The sequence below is a fragment of the Cheilinus undulatus genome, linkage group 21 (genome assembly GCF_018320785.1).
Source record: "Cheilinus undulatus linkage group 21, ASM1832078v1, whole genome shotgun sequence".
Taxonomy (NCBI): Eukaryota; Metazoa; Chordata; class Actinopteri; order Labriformes; family Labridae; genus Cheilinus; species Cheilinus undulatus.
In genome coordinates, this window is record NC_054885.1 from 18810935 (window position 1) to 18838405 (window position 27471).

Consider the following 27471-nt stretch of genomic DNA (forward strand, 5'->3'; position numbering starts at 1 on the left):
CATACGCACCCGCGCAGCCCTGCGGAGCTATGCGTCCGCGGCGCTCTCCTCCTCTCCTCAGTGTTTCCTCACTGATCAGTCTCTGGGCCTGTATCGATCGTCGCCGTATGCATTGTTTGTGATTCGATTTTCATCATTCTGATATGCTAATGATGGTTGTCAGCAGCGGTGTCGACCGGAGCTGAGGGCGGCGGAGAGAGACTCAGAGAGGGGAAGAGATGAGAGGACGCGCCGCATCAGATGTTTAGCTCATTCACGCGCTATCTTCGCCATCGCTTCTTCTCTGCGCCTTGTGCTCCTTTTCCGTCACCGCCGTCGGCCGGGCTCGCGCGGCTCTCGATGCAGTAATCCGGGAGAATATGTGAAGATCATGCTGGCGGTGTGGTGCTTCATGGTCTTTGCTGCAGTGGGCGAGAGACTCGCAGTCTCAGGTAAGAGAGAGAGAGGGGGAGAGAAAAGAGAGAGGGGGATCTGGATCCTGAGCGGGGAGCACCCTTTCTGTTTTCTTTGCATCCACATTTTTTTCCCCTTGCACCAGCACTTTTTGTAACCTCGGTGCAGGCTGGGATTTTATTGTAGCGGGATCTCGGTGCCAAGCAGCCCACTGGCCTGACAGCTCTCTCCGCTGCAGTAGATTTGCTGCATCAACACATTTCCATCCTGGCCCTGTTGGCTCTGTATAGCATTTCTTTAACCATTTCCAGTGGATTTTTACCCAGTGAACATTCAACAGCACTGTGATCTTACTTGTCAATCACCATGGTGAGGTGTTTGACAGCCTGACTGATGATTGCTAAGATTTTAAGATAGATAGGCCATGTTTGTAGGGGCGTCAGTCTAGCTACAACACTTCACAGCCTACAAGCCCTGACAAAATAGAACATTTCCATTTTCCATCCTAAACTATGAAGCCAGTCTTGCTCTAAATATTCCTAAAATAAATTTAAAGATTGGTCAAATGTGGCCAGTTTGATAAATCAGCTCACAAACACTGAAACAACTTCTTCCATTTGCTTTGCTTCTAACCAATAACAGATGCAAGTTAGGTGTTGCCACACCTTTTTGTGTCCTCAGCACACCTGCGCACCCTTACAGTGTCCCTGTTGTGCTGTTTTTCAGGTGTGGACAGGCATCCGGTGCAGGATGGTGGATTGTGGGACTGGTTTACGCCGGCATGGTGGCAGGACAGCAGGGACTCTGCATCTGAGATCATCTATCCGAAGAGGCTGGTGCAGCAGATCGAGTCAGAGGAGGAGATGGCTCATGAGCACCTGGATACCAGGGTGAAGAACAGCACCGGGAACAACCTGGTAAGTTGTGCAAAAATTTATAAGTCCACATTTTCACACACTACTCTTTAAAAGCACCCCCTTTTGATATGTTCTTACTGATTGTTTCCATGGTTGAGTGCTTAAAAAGGTTCCAGGACTTTCCCAGCAAAATGTAGAACAGATAAATCTCATAGGTGTTTGATTAAACAAAGAGAATCCGAGCTGAACCATGCATCAAAATACATTTTATTAAATCAGGGGCTCATATAATCTTACAAAGTGAAGACAGAGCATCTTTTCCGGATCAAATGCCTTAGGAAATGGGGCTCTTTATCAGCTTAACATGCACTCTAAAACTCAGGAATCCTTTAGGAATTTGAAGTCTAGATCTCAGCGTGAATCCTTACTAAAGAAGATACAACATGGAGTCACTGTAGCAAGTCTTTGTGGGCACATTCAGAGGCGTGACAGTAACAAGACAGACTCTTATTCTGCTGATGTTCCCAGCGTTTGTACCCGTGCAGCATTCAGCTTTCTGCTGTCACGCCGCTTCTCCTCAGTGATGACTGTGCAGCGTCTTTGCAGCAGTCTCTACTCCCTGTGATTTTGAGTTACTCCCTGAAAATCCCCCCTCCAGTGTCCACAAAGAAGCTATGTCAGCTGGGTGAACCCAAGCTGTTTCTTATTCCTGCATAAGTTGTGTAATTTCTGGCAGCAACTTCTGGGACTGAAACCCTGTGACCTGCTTCTGGTGCTGTGTAAGCATTGTAGTAAATACAAAGAGCTGCTGTGTGCGTGTTTGTAGTGGCCCTCTTATTCACGTAACAAAGCTAAGCCCCCTCCTGAAATATTCACTCATCATGTCCGATCATGCTGAGATGAGACCCCCAACTTCTTCATTATTCAGCAGTGTGTCGAAGTGTGTCCCCATTAATTATAAAAGAGGCTGATGTGAAGAAGTGCTGCATAGTCCAAGAGGCTGAGCACTTTCCATCCCTGCACCCCCTCATCCTTTTATTTCTGTCATCATGATATGATGTGTGATGTGTTTCATGCAACCTAAGAGGAAGTACATTAAGCTACTTATGCACACAGATGCATGCATGTTAACTAAGTTACCCTGGGGTAGAAGCTGTCTTAATTATAATGATACAATATGAAAAACAGCAGTTAAAACATTATGTACTATTTGAACAGATATGTGCTCTTTAAGCTGCAGTACCTTTCCTGTTTTGTTGTTTAAAATATTTAAGATGTGAGGACCGATGGGCATCATAAATTTAGAAGCGGCAGGGGATGAGCTGAACTTTTTCCTTCTTTTCTGTCTCGTCGTGCTGCTTTGAAATAAGGTGATGCAGCATTTTTGCCTCATTGTGATTGTTATTTTGTTTCATCTCGTGTCCTCATTTACTTGTATTCAGTTGACACTGACAGATGAATTTTCAAGATGAAAGTTTTGTATATTTCTGCAGAAAGTCTATTCTTTAGTCCACCTGAATATAAGGTTATTTTAAGATTTCAGGCTAAGATTGGTGCATTTGTTCCAGGATATTCATTGATTTATATCTGGATATCCTGCCTTGAATTTTAAATGGAACCCTTTTTATTTTACTCAAGTATGTAGTGAATTTGTCCTTACATGATAAGTTGACTTCAGCGTAGCATTACACTTTGAATTCTGACCCTCTTGATCATGTGTCTGTTGAAATCTAGAGTTAGATAATAACTTTTTTTAAAGCTACAAAATCACAGTCAGTTCATTTGAGACGCTGTATATCTCAAAACGCAAATACACGTTAAAACATTCAAAATAAAACCTTCTGTTTAGGGTAAGGGTCAGGGTTAAGGTAAGGGTGAGGATACTAAAAGTTGACAATCAAAACCTGACCTACAAAACATTTAATAAAGCCGAGTAGACGGCCTGCTTACAGGATAAAAGCTTGTCTTCCATGAAAACACTCCAACATAGCCAGTGTAGCTTAGGTAGCTCTGTTAGCTGTGTAAGCTATGTTGCTAACAGAGCGACAAAGCTAATTGAGCCAATGCTAAACTTATAAAGAAGCTACGTAGCTAAGTTAGCTTTAGCTATGTTTTCTGACGCTCACGTTGCTAAAGCTAACAAAGCCACTGTCACATGTCTACTTCTAAAACAGGACTATACATTATTTACTCCCGGATTAGACCTCTGACTTTTCTCTCTGTGTTATTTATGAAATGTGTCTTAGTCTGTAATGTTTGCAGTGTGGTTATGTCATTAATGTACCTGCCAGACTGATTATGAACAAAATTGAATTAAAAAAATGTTTTCTGGAAAATTACTGCACTACTTTTGGAGATGTACGGTGTCTCAGATGGACAGTCTGTGAGAGTGGTCAGATCCCTCTAAGTTGATATGACACAACAGATAAACATCTGCAGCTGGCATAGTTCATGCCCACTCTAGTTGTCAATGGTCGATGTTTGTCAGAAGGGCCTATATTTTGCAGAACTAATGTTAAACGGATGCATCTGTGCATCCCTGATATCAGTACCTACTAAAAAACAACAATATGAGCGTCAGCTATTTTGCTTGAATAATATGGGCTGCATGGAGTAACAGGATTTGAATAATACTTCTACAAAATGTTGCATAATCACATAGTCTGAGAAATGTTCTGACAAAGGATTTCGTTGAATAGATGACAGATAGTTTTGACAACAGTCACTACAATGGAAGAGGTTCAGCTTGTCCAAATGAGGACTGGACAAACGAACTTCATCTTTATCCTCCAGCAGAAACTTGCCAAGCCCCACAGAATGAACACAAAGGACTCTGGGAAATGCTTGCGTCTTCAGAATATATACTATGTTCCTTACGGGTTACACATCCCTAAAGAGTTTGCGTTTCAGAGTCTGTTCCAGTTTTAAGAGAAATTTTCCTCCTGAAGCCTGCAGTGTGTAATGTTTTGTCATGTTCAAGTGTTTGAGATGTCCTGTAATCACAATTGGGGTTGAAGAATCTGTTCAGCAATTTTAGGGGTCAACATGAGGCAATAATTAACCACCCCAACAGTTTCTATCAGAGGAAGCTTCTGAGTTAATTTTGGCAGCTGTTTAGTCTTAGTCTGGAGATGAAAAATGCTTTTTTTAGACACATTTTAGTCATTTTTAAATGTTATAGGTCAAGTCTAATTTTAGTCGACCAAAACTCAAAACATTTTAGTCCAGTCTTTGTAAATAAAAGTTATTTTTTTAAGTCACAAAATGTATTCTCTTTGAACTAATTTAATCAGCCAAATTTTAAAATGAATATAAATGTAAAGCGCCATTATCAGTGCACTTTAAATGCTTAAATGTATTTGAAATACACTGATGAAAACTGACATACCTTATCTACACAGTTCTCATCCAACACTGATGTTGGACCGGAGGCCTGGCTTGTGATCTCTTTTCCAGTTCATCCCAAAGATCCTCCATGGGGTTGAGGTCAGGGCTTTTTTGCGGTTCAGTCAAGTTCTTCCACGATGGACTCATCAAACCGAGTCTTTATCGTCCTTGCTTTGTGCACTGGAGCACAGTCATGTTGGAATAGAAAAAGGTCTTCCTCAAACTGTTGCCATATAGTTAGAAGCACAGCATTGTCCAAAATGTCCTAGTATGCTGAAACATTAAGACTGCTCTTCACTGGAGATAATGGGTCAAGCCCAGACCCTGAAAAACAGCCCCATCCATCCACCTTCATCCCTTCATCCCCACGCTTCAGTTGCAGTCAGGCCTATGTCATAGAGAGACACACATAAGCGGACAGGAAGCACACACACAATCACAGACTCGTAGAGTAGATACTTTTCCTTGAATTGATAGGATGAATCTTTGGATCAACATTTAGTAAAACTGTCATGCAGGAGGCCAAGTTGATTTGCCAAAAGTAAGATAAATTGAGTTGTTTTTGAAGTTCAGCTCCAGGAAAGGAAGAGTGGGCTTACAAAGAACATTGACGCCATTGGGATGTTTATCAGATCTTCATTTGATATTTTCTTCTCTGGCATAAGTGATCATTGAATGAGCACACTCATGATTAGTAGGTTTGACATTTGCAATAGTTGAAGAATTGTTGTGATTGGATCAGGAGTCAACTAAGGCGGGAACTTTTAACAGTGGATAAAACAAGCAGTGTTTCCTCTTTACTGGGTTTTTTCCATCTGGAAAGATCTCATCAAACCTTGCACATCCAAAGACCATTTTTCTGAGTAATATTTAAAAAAAAAAAAAAAAGGTGACAACAGCACACAGTGAGTAAAGCACAAAAAAAACCATTACACTGTGGAACAACATCACTGCACAGTGAACTGATGAACACCATGCCTCAGCCCCTCAAACACAGTAGTAAGAATATGCTATCTGTTGTCACGTGAGGAAACGAGTCCTGGATGGTGATGCATTTATTGTAAAAGCCCAGTGATTCACAGCATTGCAGCCTGGTTTCTCCAGACTGAGATCAAAGCCACGCTGGCACAGTCGGAGCTGCTGAGGAGACGCGCTGTTGAGTCTGCAGTAAATCTCTCTCTCTCTCTCTCTCCTGGTCCTGCTGTCTCCTCACCTCCTCTGGCAGCTGTCCATTCAGGACATTTGCACGGTGGCTCGGTATAAACGACATCCATCAAGTTTTCTTCTCCTCATCTCTCCATCTGTCTCCATCTACAAAATTGCACCTTAGCTCTTGAACGGCCATAGCTCTCTGCTGTCATGGTGGCTGAATGCTGGCTGCCAATGTCGATCAATGGAGACTTTATCAATCACTATATTTCAGCTGCTGAGGTGCTTTTAGAGCGTACACACTATTGATTCTGTTGAATTATTCATGGTGCTTTTTCAAAATCACTCTTGAGGCTTTTACAGAGTGGGGAATTTGACCACAATTGTTTTGTTACACTTCAATCTATCAACTATCTAATCTGTCTCTGTCTATGTGTTTTTTTACAGCCTGTCCACTTGGCACAGAGCTGTTTTCAAGTGGAAGCTTTTGGACACACCTTTACCCTGGACCTGGAGCTGAACCAGTGAGTATCACAGTCCGGCACTATCAGATCTGCCTCTCTGAACACACTGCCTGATATCAGTAGGTGCTCTTAATTTACTGCAGCTGCTCTCATTAGCATTTCCCCCGCACTTAAGCTAATGCACTTAGCACTTCTATTATGCTACGTGACAAGATGGGGAATACCAATGTGCCACACACATAACAGCTTCCAGAGATTTCATTAACACCACATTAAATGTTCAATTATCTTTTTGTGAAGTACTTTTGAAAGCAATAGGTGGATGAAACCAGTTTTGATGACACAAATGCAGATATGTATAAATATATTATTAATCATGTTTATTATCTCCTTTGAGAAAGAGCTGATAGAAATGTTTATGGCCTCTCTCCTCTCTTTGCAGTCACCTCCTGTCTTCAGAATATGTGGAACGGCACTTTAACAAGGACGGCAGACCCTCTCAGTCAGTGGTAAGAATTTGTGCGTGGGGCTGAGATGTGTGCTAACAGAGTGAACTTGTGTTTTGGCGCACAGAAGGTGGCATTTTAATGAGTGGCAGTGCAGCGTTCAGCTTTCTGAATGTTGAAACTGCCACAATTTGCACTGGTGTGTTCGTCAGTGAGATTCAGAAGACTTATGAAGTTGTTTGGCAATGTCTCATGTTGTCAAGAGGTCATCGCGTTACGTAACTCCTACATCTAGTATACTATATTTTCATCTTGGTTTGATTAGAATCCAATTTAAGAAATCAAAGATGGTCTGTTTGTTTCTTTTTAACTTTAAAGGGAGTGAGTGTGATGCTCCTTTAGCTTTTTTACTCTTTGAGCTCCTGCTGCTTTGCCTTTTTTTAGACAGTGCTTTGATTGTTCACTGTTTCAGTGGTAGGCTGACATGTACAGTGATGTGAAACAGTATTTACCACCTTCCTGATTTCTGATTTCCGCCTATTTGTGACACTTAAATGTTCAGATCATCAAGGAAATGTTAATATCAGACAATTATGACCTGAGTAAATACATAATGTAGTTTTTAAGTGATGATTTCATTTACTAAGGCCCTATGTGAAAAAGTAATTGCCCCCTAAACCTAATAACTGGTTGTGCCACTCTCGGCAGCAACTGCAAGCAAGCATTTCTGATAACTGATGATAGTTTTTTTAAGCCATTCTGTGGTGGACTTGCTGTTGCAGTCTCCTTCTTATTGTCGAATCATGAACACTGACCTTAATCTCAGATGTTGTTCTGAGTTCTTTTGTGGCCTCCTGGATAGGACTGGGTTCAAAAATTGATTCTGTAATTAAGATCTATTCTGATTTTTCAACTTTGTTACAGATTCATATAATCCGGAGATCAATCCTTATTTATAGGCCTTTTCCATTTCCTGACGGCTACTTGTGTGATCAGTCTCGTCCTTACATCGCTCATGCAGCTTGAAACTTGAACAGCGCTTGCCTCTGAAAGCCTTAAATCTCAGAGTCAAGGTTTGAATCTTGTGCCCAATCATTTTATTTTGGATATCTGGTGTGTGTTATCAATTATAGCTAGATCCACATATGCAAGATGTGCCAAATGGCTAAAAAAATTAATGTAAATACTATTAGTTTGGGTCATTTTTTAATGCAAACCTTGATATTTTTAATAATGTGCCTGGTTGGAACATTCTTAGTACTATTTCCAACTTTTCTTCTCTGAAAATCTCTTTAATGTTGAAGTAATATAGGTTTTGCATTACAACATCCCTAATGAATTGTGAATCAATTTAGATCAAATTGAATCTTGACCTCATGATGGAATTGAATTAGGAAATCAGTGGCGATACCACTCCTGGATGCGTCATCGATGCGCTCTTGTAGTAATTTTGGGAGGCTGGTCACTCCTGGGAGGGTATACCACTGTTCCAAGTTCTCTCCATTTGTGGGTAATAGCTCTCATTGTGGATCACTGCAGTCCCACAGCATTAGAAATGGCTTTCTAACTCTTTCCAGACTGATACACTGATAGTAAACTGACTTTGTTTCTTATCTGATCTTGAATTTCTTTAGATCATGGCATGATTTGTTGCTTTTTGAGATCTTTTAGACTTCACTTCCACTTCACTTTGTCTGATAGATTCTATTTCACTGATGTTGTTAGTGAAATTTAACTTGCTTTCTGAAAAAAAAATTGGTTAATCACAGTTAAATCATGATTTAACAAGAGGGCAGTTATTTTCCACATGGGGCCAGGTAGGTTTGGATGGCTTTGTCCATTAATAAACGATCCCATCATTTAAAAACTGCATTTTTTTATTAACTCGGGTTGTATTTAACTAATATTAAAATTTGTTTGAAGATCTGAAACATTTAAGTGTGACAAATATGCAAAAGGATACATTTATGAAGGGGGAAAATACATTTTCACAGCACTGTAGCTTTTAATATCGTCCTCTGCATACATGGGTTTTCCTATCAGCATGCATGCTTCTCATTAGTGTGAAACTACAAGCTCAGGAGAAGATGACAGAAAAATGGATGAAAGCTTTGACATCTAGCGCCGTGTCAGTTTGGACCAGAGGGATGTCACTGCCTTGTGTTCTCCAGCAGAGATGACTAACATTTTTTTCTTTCTTTTTCTGTACTATTGTGGCACTCGCCACCATCTCATCACCATCATCACCCACCCAGCCAGCACTCCATGTCCCCGCCCACCATCGCTTCAAACTCTTCCTTTTGGTCCCTGTGGCCAATCACATGCCTGTTTCCATAGCAACGGGTTTGCTCAGCGGTGTCATTAAGTTCTTGGCAGCGACGAGAATGAAAGAAGAGCAAGAGGGAGGAGAGAGCAGAGCTGGCGTGAGAAGCGGAGGAGGAGGGCATATGAAGAGTAAAATATCTGTTATTATAAAGGCGTGATGAGGGAGGAGTCTTGTTCATGGATTTTTTTCCCTAGAGTAGCTGGTGGGAGACGAAAGCGTGCCGGGTCAAGGATGGAGACCTGTAGTCAGGCCAGATTGTCACCCAGCTGGACTAAGGCTTCACGTGAAGCCTGTGATGCTGCTTTTGGACACGGCTGGTGTCATGCAGCTCAGCAGAACCTTGTTAGAGAGATCTCTGTCGTCAAAACTGTTATATTTCTGAATTAACCATGCAAACACCCTGCTGGGGTCAGTTTGGTCATGGTAATTCAGGGTTCTCACTAACTTGCAATGACTTACAGATAGAGAAGAAAGCTAGGTTTACATCATAATCATCGAGGTTGGGTTAAGGGCAAGGGAAAACAGCACTTTCCCTCATTGTGAGATATTCAGCCACAGTCGTCCTGTTGTGCATTTGTTCCATGTGGCGGCAGCATGATTAATTAAAGAGATTTGTCGAGGGTCTACCTGTGCTGCTATTGTCAGAAAAGCACAGTAGGGTGGAGTAGAGCACGGGGCACAAGTAGGTCACAAAGTGTGCCATAAATGCAGTCGTGGGGAAAGAGAAGGAGGAAGGAGGGAGAGGGGGGGCTGCTTGCATTTGCACAAGTTAGAAAGGGGTTTCCTCAGAGCTGAGCTTGTTAATCCTGAAGTGTGTCGTAAGAGGTTTTTTCATGAAAAACATTGTGTCCGCAGGGAGGGGAGCACTGCTACTACCAGGGAAGGTTACGAGGATTACCAGAGTCCTGGGTGGCTCTCTCCACCTGCCATGGCCTGTGGTAAGTGTTATGGCAAACTGTCATTATAAATTCATGCATAAGTGGACTGTTTTGAAGGATACACATAATTTCCACGCCCATGATATGTTTTTTTTTTTCTCTCTTTGTGTCCCTCTACCCTTTTCTCGTTGTTTCTTAGCGGCATGTTCTCTGACGGCTTCTTCTCCTACGGGATTGAGCCGGTTAACAATCAGAGTAATCAGGTAAAATCAGAGGATTTGCAATGAAAATAACTGAGGTGAGTTGAAAATTTAATTTCATAGATGTCTAACATCCTCTGGTTTTGTTCTGTCATAGGATGATGGTGCTCACTTAATACGCAGGATGCCTGATATCAGGGTTTCCCCACATTGCAAAGGTACACAAGTGTATTGAAAGCTATGACACTCGTACAAAAATAATAATGATTCAGTAGCTTTTTACTGCATATTTATGACATTTCATACAATTAGACATCATTCTTCTGGACAAATCAGGCCCAAACTCTTCTCTCATGTTATTAGAATTTAAATATTGCATATTATTTTGTTATAACTGTTACGTTACTTTCCATTACTCTCCGATGATACAGGAAGGCTCAACATTTATATGATGTTTGACTATGCTAAGTGACACTTTTTGCAGCATTCATACTGCACCTACAACAAAAAAGAGCTCTGAATGACTGTTACTCTCCTCTTCTGTGTCCAGACTGTACAGAGGACAGTGAGTGGGAGAGCAGAGGAGGTGATGGTGATGACGACAGACCGGACCAAATGAGGGAGCAGCAGGAATCTGGGAGGCTCAGACGGTCCAAGAGATATGTTCGCAAGCCCTCTGTGCAGACTGAGACCAAATACATTGAGTTGATGGTGGTCAACGACAATGACATGGTGAGTCAGGAGTACATCAAGCTGCTTATTATGTGCTTGTCTTGTTGCAATAGTGGTTCATTCATAAATGATAGATTTGGAGGTCTAACCTTATGATGCATGTGTAAAACTGGTTGTTTTTGCATACTTGAGAGATGCATGAATGTTGAAACATGAAAAAGGCCACAAAGCGTCTATTTTTAGATGGCTTCAAAGCAGACAGAGGCTGCAAAAACAGGCTGATGATGTAGGCCTACCTGAGCATCCAATGACATCTGTTAGAACTGCTGTTAGATGTACAATGGGTGCAAATGGGTGCTTATCCAGTAAATCAATCTTTATTTGTATTAAAAAAACATCTTAACCAAAGTTATCTCAGACTCTCTGCACTCTCTGGTATGTTATTTATTAAAAAAATGCCCAATATGATTCACCAAGAAGTCAGCACTAAGCAACATTCAGCACAGTTTCAGCGGCAGGATAGCCTGAAGTTTTTGCCTGTTAACAGGCAGCTATCTTCCAAAGCTGTGGTGTGGTGGTGAAGGGATAGAGGGAAATTCAGAAATATAGAAGAGGGAGATGCAGAAAGAGAGAAGGGAATGATTTAGAAAAAGAAAAGATGGGGCTATAGAAAGAGAGAAGGAGAGGCAGAAAGGGAGAAGAGGGAGATACAGAAAGAGAGAAGTAGGTGATACAGTGAGAAAAGACTGAGAGACGGAAGAAGAGAAGAGGGAGATGCAGACAGTCAGAGGAAGGAGATGCAGGCAGAGAAAAGAAGGACAAAGAAAGAGAAAATAGAGAGGTACAGAATAAAGACGAGAGGGAGATGCAGAAGAGAAAAGTAGGGATCCAGATCCAGAAAGGGAGAAGAGGGAAAACAAAAGAAGGAGATGCAGACAGAGAGAAGAAGGATACAGCAAGAGAAAAGTGAGAGATCCAAAAAGAGAGTGGAGAGATACAGAAAAAAACGAAGAGGAAGATCCAAAAAGGGAGAAGAGGGAGATGTAGAAAGAGAAAAGAAGGAGATATGGCATGAGAGAAGTAGAAGATACAGATAAAAAGAAGAGGAAGATGCAGAAAAAGAGAAGACGGAGATTCAGAAAGGGAGATGAGAGAGATGTGGAAAACAAAAAACAAGGAGAACAACAGCAATGAAAAGATCTAGATGTGGCTGTTCAGACCATAAACCCATCATAAACCTGTTTTCTTGGATATGACTGTAACGGCCATAACGATGGTACTTATATGAGAAGATTTAGCAGTAACGGCCATGTTTGGAAGAAGACTGAACATTCTAATATTAGCATTAGCATCTTAGATGGACGAGTTTCTCTAGCTCCATTCTTTGTAGGAGCTCTTCATACCCCAGCAGAAGAATTAAAGAAAATAGGACAGCGCAGATTGATTATTTTGGTACCTTTCGTAATTTTGTCAGGGGAACTGTTCAGAACAACTTGTCAGAAATGCACCATGTGTGATTTTTTTTTAAGGAAGTACAGACCAAATACAGCTTAAAATGTTAGAGATATAATCATTTGCGAGAGAAGTAGTCTTTCAAAAAGCTGAAGACTTCTGAATATAAAAAGTAACTGTCAACCATGATCTCAACTTTAGCACTTCAAATTTTTAATGTAATGTCAGACATGAATCTTACTACAGGAAGTGCAGTAAAAGACTTGTTTAAATTCTTGTATAAAGATAGTCTTTTGAGGTGTAGATGAATTTAAAGAAATTACAAATGAGAGCTCTGTGCTCCACATAAAAATGAATTCTTGTAGCTACTGATGTGAATCAATTCCTTGTTAAAACTACTGAATGATTACTTAACAAGCTTCATAATTTTGACAGTGTTTTAGGGGTTGTTAAGGTGCAAAGCTCACTGAAATTAATCTTTGTAACAAATGCGCAGTCACACTGAATGAGTTAATAACTGTTTTTCTGTTCAAGTCAGTCCTTTTAGTCAAAAGATTTCATGTTAGAAAGAAGAAAAAGAAAGCTGCCTGGTTTTCCGTCATCTTTCATCAGAGGATACATGAGGAAAAATACTTTTTATAGAGTTAAATAGTCCTATAAAACTAAAGCCTTATGTCAGAATCCTTGAAGGTATCAAAGAACAAATATGTGAGTGTTTGTGAGTGAGAGAGCTATGTGATCCATCCTTCACACCATCTGTGTATCTCTGCGTCTCCACAGTTTGTACAGCTGCGTCGCTCGAGCAGCCAAACCAAGAACTTTGCCAAAGCAGTGGTCAACATGGCGGATGCGGTAAGAGCTTTGTTTGTAGGATTATTCTCCTCCTACTGCTAAACTCTACTCACACACACCACCACCTGCTAAGCAGTTTGTGTGTGTGTGGTGGTGTGTCATGGTTTTTGTGCGCGTGTGGTTGTGCCTATTTCAGCATGAGGAAATGTTTTAGCCCACACAGCACACAGAGGATTCACAGCGCAGGTGTCATACCAACACAACAGTAGATTGATGGGTGTTTTTTTGGTCCCCAGATCTACAAGGAACAGCTGAACACGAGGATTGTTCTGGTTGCCATGGAGACCTGGACCTCTAAAAATATGATGCCAGTAGTGGAAGATCCATTGATAACGCTGCAGAACTTCATGAAATACAGGAAGGACAACATCAGAGAGCAGAGCGATGTCGTCCATCTTTTCTCGTGAGACGCTTTTAGAATAAAATCTTGACAGTTTACAGCTGATTTCCTGTTTGTATTTTAAAACAATTTGATTTCAAACCTCGATTTCTTTTCTGTGCACCACAGAGGACGGACATTTCACAGCAGCCGTAGTGGGACGGCTTTCACTGGAGGGGTGTGCTCACTGACGAGGGGAGGAGGAATCAACGAGGTGAGAGAAACCTTGATGGCATGTAATACCAGCTGAACCAATTTATCAGAATTTGGCCTTGACAGTTTTTGTTTAAAAAGTGTTATTTTTGAGTGTTGTGCTGTTCCAAAAGTGGAACTGTTTTCAACTGGGAGAGTTGGATGACAAAAAAACTCTCAACTAAATTGGTTTTGTATTGAAAATAAAAAATTGCCAACAGCTGTGGACACAGGCCCTAAGGCGGGTTGTGCCTTCCCCATCTGAGGAAAGAGATGCAGCATATCACTGAGCATTAGAGGGGATTTAGAAGTGCGTATACTCTCTGGAGACCACAAAATAAGTGGGTGTAGTCTGTATACCTGCACGCGTAAACCTTGCACTACACCACTTCCATTAGGAATGGATATCACTGTATTCCCAATCTTGCAGTCAAGCTCTACTTTGTTTTGTCTGTGTTTTTTCTTTCTAGTATGGAAATGTAGGTGCAATGGCTGTCACTTTGTGCCAGAGTCTCGGCCAGAACATCGGCATGAGATGGAACAATGCACGCAACTCTGCAGGTAAAGGACATACAGTCAGGGAATAATATCAGACACTCAGTTATTAGATATTCTTGGAATAAATTAATGACCAAGACAGTTCTTTACCAATGTGTCTATGAAGGTGTTTATTATCACAGACTATTTTCTGCAAAAGCAAACGGGACAGTTTTCTGCAAGTTGCTGATGAAAACACTCCATTTTCTGAAGTTGCCTTTCAAAATAAGTCTTGAATGATGACTAGCATTGGAGGCTTTTTATTATGACAGGCTTGGCAGGAATAGAAAACGTCATACAAAAGACAAGTTAATATAATATTTGCCCTGCTTAAATAAAACAAAGCTAGGAAAGTGAACAACTTTCCAACAGTCTAAATAGAAATAATTCAGTCATGTCACATGTTTGCATCAGCCTTATTCCAACATATCTAGTGTGTTAATAAATTTTGGATTTCACTCTATAGGGACTTTTATTATAAAGTGGTTTTATTGGTTTATTAATCAATAAAGTATATGGTAGCTACTTAGTGTTTTATGATAACTGTTTGCCTGATTGGCATTTGCAGTGAGTGGCAGGGTCATAGACAGCTAGCCAAAAACGTAGCCTGGTTATTCCACTTTTGTATTCCACTCTCCAAGTGCATCTGATGTCTGTTTTACCTTTGCTAAAGTTAGCTAGCTCTTTAGCTTACAGTCATCTACCTGGTTCCTCTTAGGCTTTGCAGTTACTAAATTTGACCCTTTATTTTCTCCAAAATACAACTCAAAATTCTCCTTATTAAAAAGGAAAGCCTGATTATGCAGAGAGCGTATGTGTGTGTGTTGGGGGTGTTAGAGAGCACTGGTATCCCTGTCCAGCAGTTCTCTTCTGTAATTAGACTTCTCCATTAGGTGATTGGTCACCTGCATCTGAGAAAGAGGGGGTGGTGGTTGGAGTGGTGCTGCCACGGAACAATGGGGTCAGTGATTAATGTTGGAGAGCCTTCAGGTCTATTATTCAATGTCAAGACAAGAGCTCAGTGCACAGCTATAGGCTCCTTACTTCTGTCTCTATCAGTCGTCTGAAAATCTCCTCTTGTTTGTCAATCACAAATCTTACAGCAGCTTTGCCTGTAGACACCAATCCTGATATTCATTTTATGTTATTACCTCCGCCAAGGAGATTATGTGATCGGGTGGGTTTGTTGGTTTGTTTGTTTGTTTGTTCGTTTGTTCATTTGTTAGCAACATAACTCAAAAAGTCATGGACAGATTTTCATGAAATTTTCAGGAAATTTCAGAGATTTTTGTGTTAGATTTTGGGACTGATCTGGATCACTGTCTGGATCCAGGAATTTTTTAAAGGATTCTGTGCTATTGGGAGATAGGGCTAATGGCAGAGGTCTGCGCTGTTACCACTTTACACCAGGAGATGGCGGACATGAGTAACTCATTCAACGTTTTGGAGTTTATAGAGTTTGAAGGATGAACGCCCGGTTGAGGAGAGGAGTCGGAGCGTAACAGAGAGAAAGACAGCGAATTGTAACGAGAATACTCACAATGCTGGGAGGAATAGAGGAATATTCACCCTCTGCAATGACTTCCACACGTAGCAAAGCCAATGCTTTGCCTCACTGTGTCTCCACCCCACTGGGGAGGGAGTAATTAGCGAATTAGATTTTGGGAGTGATCCGGATCACCAGCTGGATCAAGGAATGTTTTCAAAGGATTCTTCACTATTGGAAGATAGGGCTAATAGCGGAGGTCAGCTTTTCTAATTTATTAAAGTTGGCTTTTTCCTCTGTGTCTCGCTCACAGGAGACTGCAGGTGTCCAGATGCCTGGCTGGGCTGCATCATGGAAGACACTGGGTAAATATCTACACGCTGCAGTGAACAACAAAAAAATTAAAAACAACAAACCTGTTAAAAACCTCCCTGTTTGTCAACACAATCCAACAGAAGACAGCAGGACTGTTTTCTCATAGCACTCCCTCCAAGCTGTGATTTGTTCCGTTCATTTCACTCAATTAGACGATTAAACACCTGGAACAGAGGGAGGCTTTGACTTTTACTAAGTCGTCAGTGAGCCGCTGATAATCACAGCTTGTATTTGATGCTTTAAGCAATTTGTTAAAACATCTGAAAAAAATCATCAGTGTGTCGGTGTTAGAATGGAAAATTGAATAAGGAGTATTTGCTGTACAGTGTGAGTAATTTGGATTTGGCTTCCCTTACCAGATGGAACAATACAGATTTTAATTATTCATTTGACTAATATCTTACTACAGATGGTAACATTTCTGTCAGATTGCAAATTGGTAGCACAGACACCCACAGTAGAGCTGGCATTTCTTACTGGCACAAAGAATTGTACTGTTTTTTTTTATCTATCTTTGTTTGGTCAAGTCCTGGTCTTGATCTTTGTGTTTTAGTGTGTTTTGTGTATTTATTCATATGTTTGTGTGTTAAAAAGGTACTATCTGCCCAGAAAGTTTTCTCGCTGCAGTGTTGATGAGTACATCCAGTTCTTGCTCCAGGGAGGAGGGAGCTGCCTCTTTAACAAGCCCAACAAGGTGAGAGCATCCATATTTCTACAATTATCAGTTATTCTAAACATCTAATTTCAATGGTGGAGCATATTTTCTCACACTACTGTAGAACATGTTTCTTCCTTTAAATAAGAACTCTATCTTTGTACTACTTCCAGCCAATAGTCTCCTATAGAACTGACTCATGTGATCACTCAGCCATCTGTCTTCCACTCATATGTACTCCTGTGTGTCCCTCTCTGCCTCTTTTAGCTGCTGGACCCTCCAGAGTGCGGGAATGGCTTTGTGGAGACAGGAGAAGAGTGCGATTGTGGATCCCAAGTGGTAAGAATCTGACTTGGCATAAAATCTAAAGAAGTTTTGTAGCCAGTGTCACCTTCAGTCTCCTTATGAGCACCAGAGCGTGTTTGGTAATGCAGATTTGTGTCGCATCTGTGGCTGCAGGAGTGTGCCCGCAGTGGAGGAGCCTGCTGTAAAAAGTGCACGCTTACCCATGATGCCATGTGTAGTAATGGCCTCTGCTGCAGTGCCTGCAAGGTGAGCCCATCAAACATGACATGGAGCCAAAAGTTTGGAGCAAATAAATGTGTAATAGTTTTTGTGAAACGAAGAGTGTGATAAACGACGAAAGAGTTTTTAGCAAAAACATCTGTTGTGATTTTTACTCTCAAAAGGGAAAGAACCAGGCACTTTAAGTTAGAAAATGGAAAAAAGAGGAATTAAATACCCGAAAACTTGTAGTATGATGGCCAAGTCATTTAAAAAGCCAGTATGTTTTGACCATGGAGATGATTATTGGGGCCTAAAAAAGAAGTATCTGTGGCGTGGCCCCTGTCAACAACAGCCAATGATTGGCAGCCACATGAATAAGAGAAACAGAGGCCAGTCTTCAAACAGAGCTCATGTACCAACAATTATGAGTATGCCTCACCCAAGTATCAGCTACAACCAGTGAAACCTGAAGAAGACCTCCATCATTACATGTTGACTTTTTTGAAGAATTTGTAATAGAGGCTTTTTAAGTATTTCCTTATCCATTTTTCATTTTTCCCTTTTGAGTGTGCATAATATTTAGCCCCTGTTTTCTAAGTAACCTAACATGCCAGTTAGACATAAAATTAGTTTTCTTCAACAGTGGGTTTCTCTTTGCCACTCTGCCATAAAGCTTTGACCGGTGAAGAACCTGGCAAGCAGGTGTTGTATGCAGTCTCTCCCATCTCAGCTGCTGAAGCTTGAAACTCCTTTAGAGTAGTCATAGGTGTCTTGGTAGCCTCTCTCACTAGTCTCGTTCTTGCTTGTTACTCAGTTTGGGATTGATTTCTAAAATCAGTAAAAGGGTTAAACATCCAAGGGGGGTATATACTTTTTATAGTGACTGTATATGAATATAGAGCCATTTCTAAACTACACTTGTTGCAATAATAGTTAAAGAAATGTAACATCTCCAGTATTATTAATGCTACTTTTCCTCTTTGTCCTAGTATGAGCTGAGAGGAGTGGTTTGTCGAGACGCAGTGAATGATTGTGACATCCCAGAAACCTGCACTGGAGATTCAAGTCAGGTGGGAATGACTTTTAAAAAAATATGGGAACAGAGTGCAAGATCAGCATGAGCATCAAGAAAGTAATGTACTTTTCTTCTTCTTCAGTGCCCTCACAATGTCCACAAGCTGGATGGCTACATGTGTGACAGTAGTCAGGTAAGGGCTGGTTGGTTGCTGTTTTATTCTGCTCTTATTCTTTTGGTATGTTTGATCGTTTCGTCTCATTTCTTCAGGGCCGCTGTTATGGTGGACGATGCAGGACTCGTGATGGACAGTGTAGGGGACTTTGGGGTTACAGTGAGTACTGGTTTATAGTCTAGCTAGAGGACTGGGTATATTTGCCTGGCTTTGTAGGCTAATGTTTATTATTGTTGTTGGCTCTTTCAGATTCAGCAGACAGGTTCTGTTATGAGAAGCTTAACGCTGAGGGAACAGAAAAAGGCAACTGTGGCCCAGGTCCTGAAGGCCAGGGATGGCTGCAGTGCAACAAGCCGTGAGTCACTTATTCACACATCACTATTCTCCTGTGCCCTGATACTCTTAAAGAAGAACTTTTTTTTCTTGAAAAACCCAAAAGAAGCAAGACAACATAATCAAAATGTTCAAGTTCTGTATATCTGCTCAGCTAATGTTGAGGGTTTACAAAAAAGCCACTGCCAAAAATGAAAACATTTTTATGTAATTCAAAATTAAACATTCTGTCGCACTGCAGTGACATTTTTCTTTATTCATTGTGCCTGTGAGTAGAGGGAATTTGGCTTACTGCTAATCCAGAGAGAGAAAACAAGATGACTGCAGTCGTGTTATACTGAACAGCTTTAGTTGCATAAAATCCTAAAATTATTTGTCAGCACTGAATCACCTAAAAGTAGTCCAAAATCATGCACTTTACACAAAAAGTTAAACTTTTAAAAGTAAAAGATGTTGAACACAGCCCACGTTTGCTGTCCATTAGTCTCTTTCATTGACCTCTTCCACTTTAGGGATGTTTTATGCGGCTTCCTCTTCTGTGCCAACGTGACGATGAAGCCAAAGTTTGGAGACCTGCAGGGTGAGGTGACCAGCTTCACTCTGTATCACCAGAACAAGTACCTGGACTGCAGGTAAGACAAGCATGTCATCCTCTAACAGTATACAATTGTAAACCAAGAGCTTGCCCTACCTGCTTCTCTAACACGTTTGGATGCTCCACTCAGAGGGGGCCACGCTCTGCTGGAGGACGGTTCAGATCTGGGCTATGTGGAAGATGGCACCCCATGTGGTCCTAACATGATGTGTTTGGAGCGACGGTGCCTCCCTGTGGCGGCGTTCAACCTCAGCTCCTGTTCAGGATCAAACTTTGGACGCATCTGTTCTGACCATGGGGTAAAAAAAAAAAAACTTTAGAGGTTGTAACATTATGAAAAGACTGATTTGATGCTTTGCAAAATCCTATTTTTGACAAAAAAAAGAAAAACAAACACAGTAAGATACAGTGTGATACAGTAAAATTATGTGGCAAAGTTTGCTGCAAGGTGATGTTACTGACATATTGCATACAGAGCTGCAAAGTATTTTGCCCCTTCCTGATTTCTTGTTTTTTTCCACATATTTTTCACACTTTAATGTTTCAGATCATCTGACAAATTTTAATATTAGACAAAGGTACTCAGAGTAAATCCAAAAAGCAGTTTTGTAAATGATGATTTCATTTATTAAGGGGAACAAAACATCCAAACCTACCTGGGTTAAAAAAAAGTGAAAAAGTAATTGCCCCCTTGTTCAACCATGAATTATTGTGATTAAGCCCTTTTCTTTGGAAATCTTCAATTTCACACGCCTGATTACTGCCAGACCTGTTCTTTCAAGAAATCTCTTAAATAGAACCTGTCTGACAAAGTGAAGAAGGCTTAAAGAGCTCAAAAAGCAACACATCATGATGTTATCTAAAGAAATTCAAGAACAGATAAGGGCAAAGTCACTGACATCTATCAGTCTGGATAGGGTAACAAAGTCATTTCTAAGGATTTGGGACTCCAGTCAACCACAGTGAGACCCATTATCCACAGATGGAGAAAACTTTGAACATTGGTGAATCTTTCCAGGAGTGGCCAGCTGACCAAAATTACTGCAAGAGCGCATCAATGACTCATCCAGGAGGTCACAAAAGAACCCAGAAAAACATCTGAAGACCCACACACCTCATTTAATCTATGATACTACATGGTGGTGATAGTGTGAAGGTCTCCGTTTCGGACAACTTGCTGTAATTGATGGAACCATGAATTCTGATCTCTACCAGAAAATGCAGACGAAGAATGTCCAGCCATCAGTTAATGCACTCAAGCTCAAGCGCACTTGGGTTATGTAGCAGGACAAAGATCTGAAACACCATCGAGTCCGCCTCTGAATGCCTTAAAAAATAACGGTTATGGAGTGGACTAGTCAAACTCTGGACTTAAATCTGATTGAGATGCTGAGGATGACCTTGAACAAGCCATTCATGCTTGGAAAACCCCCCAGTGTGGCTGAATTAAAATAATTCTGCAAAGAAGAGTGGGACTCATTGTCAGTCATTGCAAACACTTGCTTACAGTTGTTGCTGCAAAGGGTTGCACAACTGGTCATTAGATTTGTGGGGTAATCACTTTTTCACACAGGGTAAGGTATACTTTTTTCCTTTAATAAATGAAATAATTTTAAATTGATCAGAGACATTTAAGTGTCCTAAGTATGCAAAACATAAGAAATCAGGAAGGGGGCAATCATTTTTATCAGCACTGCACTTGTGACTTTGCAGCAAACTTTGTAAACACTATGTTTCCTTACCTTAGAACAAATGTCGGCATCCTTGCTGATCTTCATGTTGAGCTGACTGTGTGATCTGACACATAGATAAATCAATAGGGGACACTTTGCTGTGAGGATAAAACACTTAATACTCTCACGTCACAGGATGCCTCAAATCAGTGTTGCTTTTACCCCATGCACAAACACAGCAAAACCAAAGGACAATGAAAAATTCAAATGCTTTTCTACAGAGCTGTGGGAAATTTGATTAGCTTTTGATATTGCAAGACAGGGCTTAGCGATAGGTCATTGTTTAAGTATAAGCTGAACAAAAAGGGGTTGGATTTTTATTTAGTGTACTACAGAGGTCACTGTCGGTCAAAATTAAATGGTGTTTGTCTTTTTTCTCAAACAAATATGCTGACTCTAGAGGAACAGATCCAGTCTAGTGCAAGAAAGACTTGGTGTTCTTCATAATTTATTTATTTAATTTTTAAAGCACGCTTGTATATATGTATGAGCTAAAAATTAGTTGGGAGATAATGACATCAGATATCAGCAAAAATCCAATATCTCTACATTTAATTAGACTAATAATGGGAATGAATATTTCCTTTTCTTATCCCAAGTTTCTTGAAACTTTTCAATCATACCTAAGTGTTTTCAGTGAGAAATTGGGCAGTTTGAAACAAAAGATGTGATGGGACAAAGAAATGGAGAAATATCCTTCAAAATAAAAGCACCAAGGTTCTAGATGAGCATATTCAAATCTGATTAAAATTCATTGAGTTGAATCATTAGTATTTGAATTACTCTATTTCAGTGTAAACCAGGCTCAAATTGTACAATCTGTGTAAAAGGCTTCTGGCCTCACAGTTTAGTTTTTAAACTACTGGTTATGGTGTTTTTGCCATCACTATCTTGTTTTCCAAAACAGGATATAGAAGTTTTTGGATGAGAGCATGGATACCAATTGGCACACCACTATCCTGGTGGACAGGCTGACTCAAGGCAACTTGTTAATCACTAGAAGCCATATTTAAAGTCCACTATGACCTGTAAAATACTTGAAACTTGGCAGCGTAAACTCATAGGCTAAATAAAGCTAGCAGATTCCCCCCTACTGGCCATTAGAGAGAATAAAATTCAGCATTGGCTTAACTTCGAAAACCAAGAGGCTAGAGTATGTCCCTGATTCATTGATATATTTTGACTAGCTGTTTGCCTCTTTTTAGTAATGACTAAAGCGCTCTCTTTTCATATCTTTTGTAGACCTGCAGTAACGAGGTGAAGTGTATCTGCGACAGAGACTACACAGGGAAGGACTGCAGCGTCTTCGATCCCATCCCCGAGCCAACAGTGCCCACAGGCCCGGAGAAGAAAGGTCCATAGCACCTCTCAGCTTCCCCATGTCTTTCTTTCTGTCTCATATCCCCCTCATAGTCTCCACCCATCATCACTGTGGCTTCTCAGTATCTTTGTCTCCGAACATGAAGACTCCACTTTCTTTTGTGAGAAATTTAACACCAATATTCAGTTAACCTTCCTGCTGATCTTGCTTTAGTGCTGGATGAGTGTTGGTGTGGTTAGTCTTCATCCATTAGAGCATATGTGTTTGTACAGGTTGTGTTTGTGTATAAGTGCGTGTGTGTGGTGGTGCTGTAAATGTTGCAGACACTACCATCCTCAAGTGTCTTCCTTACTTTCTTGCAGTCTGCCAATGACACAGAGCAATTGAGCAGCTGCTCTCATAGGGCCAAAAAGAGCCAAAGCCACCCTGAGCAGGAGGGTGTCCCGCTGAAAGAGCAGGAGAGGGGAAATGACAACAAAGTAATAAAACTCTCTCTCCTTTGGTTTTCCTTTCTACGTTTGTGTGGTCTCCCTGACCTCCCTCGCTCACCCGCCCGTTCTCCCACCTCCACCCTACGTGCTGGTCTCCTCCTCTCTCCCTCTCTCTCTTTCTCTGTCTGCAGGTATCTCACCATCTGCCTTTCTCTATTCCTCTAGTTGATGTCGTTGACGTACTGTGTTGATGCTGTCCTCTGACGTGTGTTTTTTAGTGGTGTTGTTTTGTTTCTGCCCCCCCTTCCTCCTCCTCCGCACCCCTCCTCCCCCTCCCTCCTTCCTCTGCGCAGGTCCCAGTGGCACCAATATCATAATAGGGTCCATCGCAGGTGCTATTCTCCTGGCAGCTATAGTCCTAGGGGGAACAGGATGGGGATTTAAGTAAGAGTTCTGGCATGCCTTTGTGTTCCTGTCTGCTTCTACCTTAAGGAAACCCTGCCCCTTCCACTCTCACCCCTCTGAATTAGGCTCCAACTCATTGCACAACAAGGGGAAACTGGGAGTCTAATCCGAGCTTACTGACTCTTTGTATTACATCTTGTCTACACATGAGTAGTTGTGATCCAATAATCAAACAACGCTGAGCTCTCGTCTGCGCCTTTTCTTCCCTTCCCTTTATTTTAAATATGACCTTTTTTAATGACGAGGCAGGAATGAGATGTTAACTTGCCAGGAATCTTTCTCATATCTGCTAGGTTTACTGCCTTTAAAAAGCTTTCACCCCTTTGGATGTTTTACCCTTTTATTGATTTTATAAATCAAAAATGGTCAAAATAAGTAACTGCATTTGAATATTCACCCCTTTCAAGTTAGTATTTAATGAGTTTTCTTCAACAGTGGCTCTCTCTCCACTCTCCCATAAAGCTTTAACTGGTGAAGGAGCCAGGCAGGGCTGTACAGCAGCGCAGGGGTTAGCGCTGTTGCCTCACACCAAGAAGGTCCTGGGTTCACTTCCCAGTCAGGGCCTTTCTGTGTGGAGTTTGCATGTTCTCTGCGTGAATGCATGGGTTCTCTCGGGGTACTCGGGCTTTCTCCCACCACTAAAAACATTAATTGGTGAGTCTAAATTGGCTGTAGGTGTGAATGTAGTGTGCCTGTTGTATGTCAGCCCTGCAATTGGCAACAGGCAACCAGTCCAGGGTGTACCCCACCTCTTACCCAATGACATATGGATAGGCTCAAGCCCCCCCCCCCACCCCCGACCCTGAATGGAGAACCCAGGCAACAATTCTCCTATCTCAGCTGCTGAGATAGCTTTTCTCTGGACCTTCCAGACACAGGTGTCCTTATACTAAAATAGCTTAAGACACATTTCATGCACTCAGATAATCCCCATTTCCCTAACTGTGAGACTACTAGCACCTATTGGCTTGGCCTCTGTTGATTTAGGTCAGTCACTTTAAAAGGGGTGAGTATGTATGCAGTCACTTATTTTACATCGAAATTACTTATTTTGTAAAAAAAAAAAAAAAAAAAAAAAGTCATATTATATTGACCATGATTGATTTATAAAATCATTAATTGGGTGAAACATCCAAGGAGGGGAATACTTTTAATAGGTACTCTATCAGCCATTTAAATGTGTCATGGTTACAGCAGATTTAAAACTTCAGCACCCCCCTTAAATGTCTAACATTGGTGCTCTTATAGCCTGCAGTACTCTGTCCCCAAATGCCCTCACTGAAGTGCCTCCTGTGCACTGCCCCACCTGTGCATGCTCGCTATTGTTCACTCCTTATGCTCTGAACTAAAACGACTGCTCCTACTGTAGTCACAGATCAATTCATAACATTAAAAGGGCTGATTTAAAAAAAAAAAAAGCCCTCTTTATTCAAACTGATAGCAGTTAGCATGTGGTCAGTCTTTTTAGGACCAGAGGTAAGTGTCTGTGCATGAGATGTAAGCAGGAAGTTTATTCTTCCCACTCAGACCTCTAGTTTGGAGGTCAGGTGTGACAGTTTCTTGTACCGCTCTGTAGGCTGAGAGGGTCAGCGTCATAGCTGCTGCATGTGATGTCAACGATATTTTCTGGCAAGAAAGATTTTGGAGAGGACTGCTGGGTGATTAATGGATGAAAAAAAAATGACTGAGTCATTGTTTGATTGTTGTTTTTGTTCCAAAATCCAACAGTGTAGTCAGTCCAACATGAAATGATCTAAATATTGACTCAGATTTTAAATCTTAATGTCACATTGTGATGAGTTTATACAATTATCTTACAGTGCTGGTATTGCATATTAGTCCTCAAAACCAAATGCAAAATGTAATGCAAGATGATTTGCTTCGCATGATGCTTCTGAAACACTGTTATCTTGCTACTCTTTGTTTTTCCTTCTGGTATGTTATAATATTCTGTCTTTTCTCTCAATGTGTGCTCATGGGATGCAGGAACATTCGAAGAGGAAGGTAAAACCCTGCATGAGATAAGCTGACCATGGAGAAACATTTCATCCAAAATTCGCTGCTAAATCCTCCATCTGCCATCTGAAATTAGTCCTACAAGTCATGCCTTTGGGCTCCCTTTGCCCAAATGCTCATCTTATTTCAGCTTTTGCTTAAATAATAATCTCTCCATCCCAATCCCATTCAGTTTACTTTTAGACAGCAGAATGAGTCATTCTTATCCCATAGCATCTTATCTTCTTAGTGTTGTTTTTCTCTCTCTTAACCACCTCTGTTTTACTTCACTTTCAGATCCGGAGGAGGATAAAATGTCTGTCTCTCTCTCTGTCTTTGTGTCCTGTCTACTCCTGTCTTCCTCCTTGCACTGTGTCGTTTCCACATCGGAGAAGAGGAGAAGAAAAAAAAAAGTCTTCCACTCCTGTCCCACAATCTCTCCAAACCTCTTCCGATTGTCGTTTCCTCCACACTGTCCCTCTTTGTTGGTCCCCCCTTGCCTGGTCGAGCTCCTCTAACCATACCAGCCCAGACCTACGTGTATGGCTGCTGCCAGCGGACGGCTGACGATTGTGTCCGGGCCACACTGAGAGTGAGCAGGTGGCTCTCTCTGTCTGAGGCACTGGGATCTGCCACCGTTACAGCGGCTCTGAGAATGTGCTTCGGTGTCGGTGTACGTCCTTTCCTCACAATTTGGACAGTCTGATAAAGAACATATCAACGGTGGACCAACTTAATATGAGACTTGTCTTTCCAATGCCTGCCTGCCTGCACACAAAAACTGGCCACCACTGAAGTCCTAAATGTTGGACTAGCACAGACTGGCCTCATTTGAGACTTTAAAAGGAGGGGAATGTTTCCTTTTTTAAGGATAAGGACCTGAGGTAAAGTTCCTCCAAGGCCAGGCCTTGACTAGAGCTTGATTCACCACTGAATGAAACCATACATTGGATTGTCAGCATGTTTTCCAAAGAGAGTTAGGAGAGACTGATAATACAACATGATGGCTAAAGTCTAGCCAACTGTGAGCCAGAGCCCAGACTGAGTTTATGTTCATTGTTATTCATACTTTTAACCCGAGGCATCCCGCCTGGCCCTTTCCTCCAACCACACAAGTTTTCAGGTTAAAAAAGGAAGTTAGGCGAAATGGTTTTGGGATCATTTTAAACCACATAACTTCGAAGCAGCAGAGACCGAAACTTAGTGTTTAACTACTGACCGACATACATTCCACATTCTGTGTCCGTGTGCGTGCTCACTTGTGTCAGGCTTAAAAGTTTGTACGCTTTGGAGGTTAAACCTGTGTGTCTGCCATGAGTGAATGTACAAGTGTAAGAGATTTTTAAAGAAAGAAAGAATGTATGTGTGTTTACATTAGTGTTAGGGGCGGCCGGGTTTGTGTACACCTTCTCCTATCACACGTAGATAGGCTGGTTTTTACCTCTAGATTATTGATTCTTTCTATAAACTGTTGTGTGCTGCGGCCATGGCACTATAACTGCAGCACATTAATAAATGATCCAACAGTTTTTATGTCCTAAAAAATGAGCACTAGCCAACTGTATGCACACCTATTTGTAAATATGTGCAAGATATAATGAATGTTAAATGCACTGTATGAAGATTTATTTAAAGCTATGTTAAAATAATGAGTTCTATCTGTTTCAGCTGTCAGTCCTTCGACACAGCCTACATTTTCAAATCTCTCCAGTACTCAACGCTCTCCATGCATCTTTAAATGTGGCGTAGCAGCTACACTAGCTGCCCCAAATCCCTCTTATCATTCCAGCTATCACTGAAATGTCTTGAACCTTTTTGTACATTTGTTGATAGCCCCGTGCCCTGGGTGAACGAATCAGCCCAGAGGCTCTGTGATGACACCCCTCCCCTCTCTGTAAATGAGATTAAAGAGATCTGATCTGGGGACCAGGAGGCAGCTTGTCTGAAACTGTACGTGTGTTTGAGGTCAGTTTGGTTCATTTGAGCTTTGCACTATGGCAGATGCACTATTGTTATTATTACAATATGTACAGTTGGTATCAAATACAATCTGTTTGATTTTGAGTTCTGGGAGAAAAGAGAAAATAAGATGCATCCTATCCCATATTTTTAGACACTATCTTTTGAATTGAGAGAAAAAGAAAAGAACTAAGGCTTGTAGATGAACTGAAATGGAAAGACAATAAAATATTTAAAGATGA

The 27471-nt window shown here is 41.2% G+C and overlaps 1 protein-coding gene across 2 annotated transcripts; it reads left to right on the plus strand.

The window, feature by feature from the left end:
* Nucleotides 1-27471, plus strand: LOC121529015 (disintegrin and metalloproteinase domain-containing protein 11-like). Of its 2 annotated transcripts, XM_041816657.1 has the most exons (26): nucleotides 1-431; nucleotides 1120-1310; nucleotides 6234-6310; nucleotides 6693-6759; nucleotides 9878-9960; nucleotides 10100-10163; nucleotides 10258-10318; nucleotides 10651-10832; nucleotides 13005-13076; nucleotides 13313-13479; nucleotides 13585-13669; nucleotides 14118-14208; nucleotides 15984-16035; nucleotides 16640-16739; nucleotides 16968-17039; nucleotides 17160-17252; nucleotides 18197-18277; nucleotides 18365-18415; nucleotides 18493-18556; nucleotides 18647-18752; nucleotides 19243-19362; nucleotides 19456-19624; nucleotides 22301-22412; nucleotides 23164-23254; nucleotides 25262-25279; nucleotides 25568-27471. In XM_041816657.1, exons 1-26 carry the CDS (start codon nucleotides 371-373, stop codon nucleotides 25581-25583), a joined length of 2346 nt encoding a protein of 781 aa, XP_041672591.1. In that variant the 5' UTR covers nucleotides 1-370; the 3' UTR covers nucleotides 25584-27471. The 2 variants fall into 2 exon arrangements, with proteins under 2 accessions (XP_041672591.1, XP_041672592.1); XM_041816658.1 differs by lacking the exon at nucleotides 25262-25279.